At 40.1% G+C, this 3,612-nt stretch overlaps 1 protein-coding gene across 2 annotated transcripts; it reads left to right on the plus strand.

The window, feature by feature from the left end:
- Positions 1-929: 929 nt before the first annotated feature.
- On the plus strand, positions 930-1,574 carry LOC117850083 (glu S.griseus protease inhibitor). 2 transcript variants are annotated; one of them, XM_034731869.2, is made up of 2 exons: positions 930-1,088; positions 1,163-1,574. In XM_034731869.2, the coding sequence occupies exons 1-2, from the start codon at positions 972-974 to the stop codon at positions 1,394-1,396; spliced, it is 351 nt and encodes a 116-aa protein (XP_034587760.1). In that variant the 5' UTR covers positions 930-971; the 3' UTR covers positions 1,397-1,574. The 2 variants fall into 2 exon arrangements, with proteins under 2 accessions (XP_034587760.1, XP_034587761.1); XM_034731870.2 differs by having other exon boundaries at positions 957-1,088; positions 1,172-1,574.
- Positions 1,575-3,612: the final 2,038 nt, after the last annotated feature.

The following is a 3,612-nucleotide window of genomic DNA, read 5'->3' on the forward strand; positions in this document are numbered from 1 at the left end:
TTTCAGCTTTTCAGCCGACTTATAAGCTCTTGCTTTTAGCTAGTGTATATACGTGGATAGAAAGTTCCAAACATCCATTACTAATTTTAGTCAATTAAATTTTAATCAGCTAATTTTAGTCCAACTAAACTTTAGTTCTACTCCGTCCAAACATGGCCTAAGAGCAGCTGTCCTGTATATACAAATTAGAAACTAGTGTAGGACACAGACCATATGTCGATCAATTATTGCTATCTACTCCCTCCATTCAAAATTGTAGGTCGTTTCTACTTCCTCCTTTCCAAATTTTATAGATATTATTATGCACCTAGACATACACTATATGTCTAGATGTATAATAACATCTATAAACCTAAAAAGGTAAAACGACCTACAATTTGGTATCATGTACCTATGCAGTGGATATTAATGTTGCATGTGATCTGTGAATTAATTTTGTAAATTTGATGAATATAATATGTTAATTATTTGCTGCCAGGATTTGTATTGTTTGGGTGGAAACGAGTAGATATACTTGTATAGTCGGGTTTTGTTTACTATTATACAAAATACATTTGTACAGTCGGTTCCTGATGATAACGGTACAGAGTATAGACTATTTTCTACCGTCAGCTTACGAACGGTTTTGTACCCTCTGTGGACAAATTACAACTACTGTTCCCTCTTCTACTAGTATCTTATCTTCAATCACCATGTCTACCAATCTTACAACAACTGTTCCCTCTTCTACGAGCATTCATCGATTGTTTGGAAACGTATTCCTGGACGTACTCGTCTTTTATATCGGCGCCGAAATGACAAATCACTGGCCACATCTGTACGCCAGATCACGCATTCCGTAGACCCGACTGGTCCAAGATGTACGGCCGCGTCCGGACACGTGCACATGGAGGATAAGGCAAGGGTCAGAGATTGCATGTCCCAAAAGTCAGAGGTTGAGCCAGGCGTGGCAAAGGCATTCTTTGTCAAAGATGCCTGATCCGTTGCAAGTTCCCATCTACCCCCAACTGGCCTATAAATACCAAGCTCCACGCACGAATCAGAGGACAGGAGGCACAACATCTCACAAAGTTCAAGTTCAAGAACTGGTTAGCACGCAGACCCTCTCTCTCTCTCTTCATCATCATCATAGTACCCTGAAACTGCTGCCAATTTTTTTTAGATTTTACAGGACAGATCGGCGAAAATGAGCGGTGACAGCGGTAAGAGCTCGTGGCCGGAGGTGGTCGGGCTGTCGGGCGACGCGGCGAAGCAGAAGATCCTGGCCGACCGGCCGGACGTGCAGGTGTTTCTGGTGCCCGTTGGCTCCATGGTGACCACTGATTTCGATACCAAGCGCGTCCGCGTCTTCGTCAACACTGCCGGCTATGTTGCGGAGGTCCCCAACATCGGCTAGGGCCAATGTATGATGGACGACATTTGTGGTGATCGATCACATATGTTAGCCGCGAATAATGTTTTTATTGTGATATGTCTCGTTTGTGTAGTTGTGTAATACAATAAACCAGCAAATAATGATGTTTCTTTGTATCCAATAAAAGAAGTGGCCTTGTGCCAGACTCATTTCAACATTATATGTTGATAACAGTTTTGTGTTTGTTGAGAGGATTGCTATTTGTTTTAATTTTGACCACCTCACCAAACACACACTGAAAGTGTACTTCCTATCACACGTCTACAACGGTGTGTTAGGTTATAGGCTCTAGTGTTTGAAGCCAAATTTTGCCATGCCTTCATGTGTGACCGCTATTTTTCTTGGAGGTTAGAATTTGGTTATGTCTTGGACAAGCAGAGCCAAAACTTTCTATAGCACTAAAGGGCAGAATTCGTGTGGCCTAACGAGATAAGATAGATACATACATCTTCCGTTTACAATTTAAATTGTAAGTCGTTTTGACTTTAATAAATACATAGATTTTTCTATTTATCTAGACATAATGTATATCTAAATACATAACAAAAGCTACGAATCTAGAAAAGTTAAAATAACCTACAATTTAATTTGATGACAGTATAACAGAAAAATAGTTTAAAAGGAAATGCTAGCTTTGGTCAATGGTCAAAGATATTGTGGATATGACCAAGGCAAAGTAGATTTAAAATGGTTGCTGACTCTTTTGGTCAGCAGCATACTAAAAGTCGTCACCATGATAGAATATCACGATGATTACAAGGAGAGATTTCCCACGATTCGCTTCGCTACTTGTCGAGTACTCATGTTGCTGGCTTGCTGTGCAAGAGATCACATCGACACTCCTCGGCCGTAATAACGAGGCAGCAAGCGCCACCGGTGGAAAAAGGACCTTCCATCTCCAATAAAAATCTTGATTGTTTTTGACCTGGGACTAAAGAAGCTTAATCCCGGGTCTAAATTTTGTAGTCTATGGAGATAATCCCTCCGAGAGCTTTAGTCCCGGTTGGTATTAAAGTTCCCCCACGAGTTACTACAAAAGGATTGCATCCCCTACTCAGTCAGATGTGCTGTATAGGTGAGATGGTAAGGAAGCTATGCGTGATGCTTGAGGTCGTGGGTTCGAATCCCACGCACCACACACGCGCATATTTTGTGCGAAAAATCGCGTGACTTGTGTCTTGCACCGTTACGCGCAGCGTGGGGAGCCTCTTAAAATTGAGCCGATTCCAATGAGCTAGCTTTGTTTCAAGTGAATTCAAAGTTAGTTACTAATAAATCATAGCCACGGGAGTCAGCCCCGCGCCACCACCCACCGCACCTCCCTCCCCCCTTTTCTCGCCTCGCCGCCGCTGGAAGCACTACTAAAAAATGATTTGTAGGAGTGCCCTATTTTTTCTCTAGAGGCAGGTGAAATTACCACCCGCACCTACAAAAGGAGCGGGGCTACTATAGCAACCGACCCGTGGGTGACCCGCCCTCAGAAATCACAATTTTTAGGGGCAGATCACCCTATCACCCGCCGATGAAAATGGAAACCATTTCTAGGTGCGGGTGATGGCATCACCGGCTCCCGAAAACGATTTCCAGGGGCAACTGATGACATGGCCCGCCCCTAGAAATGGTACTATGAAAATAAATTCATAACTTTTTCATACAACCTCGGATGAAGATAAACTTTGTATCAAAATTGTATAGCTGAACGAGGCCTAAAACTTTGTAGTTGAAATTTTTTTTATTTGAGATTGTTTATTACTCCAAAATGTTATTCTAAGTTCTCTAGCTTTGAAATCTAAAACTTTTGAAGTTTCAAATGACTTCGGCTATACATAACCTCTACATCAAACTTGTAGAGCTCGATGAGATTTAAATGTTGAAGTTTACAAGTTTTTAATTTAATATTATTTAATAATCAAAATATCATTATAAGTTCTCTAGTTTTGAAATCTAAAATTTTTGAATTTTCAAATGATTTCAGCTATAGAAAGAATCTACATCAAAATTATAGAGCTCTATATGAAAGTTGTAACATTCAGTAAAGTTTAAATGGATATAAGTATATATAAATAAATGAGTATATGCGTGAGTATATGTTAATGTATAAGTATATGTGTGAGTTCATGTGAATGAGTTTGATAGATGTATTTTTTGATTACAAACTTTTTTATGTCATCTTGGATGAATACAAACTTTATATTAAA

The sequence above is a fragment of the Setaria viridis genome, chromosome 3 (genome assembly GCF_005286985.2).
Source record: "Setaria viridis chromosome 3, Setaria_viridis_v4.0, whole genome shotgun sequence".
In the NCBI taxonomy this organism is placed as follows: domain Eukaryota; kingdom Viridiplantae; phylum Streptophyta; class Magnoliopsida; order Poales; family Poaceae; genus Setaria; species Setaria viridis.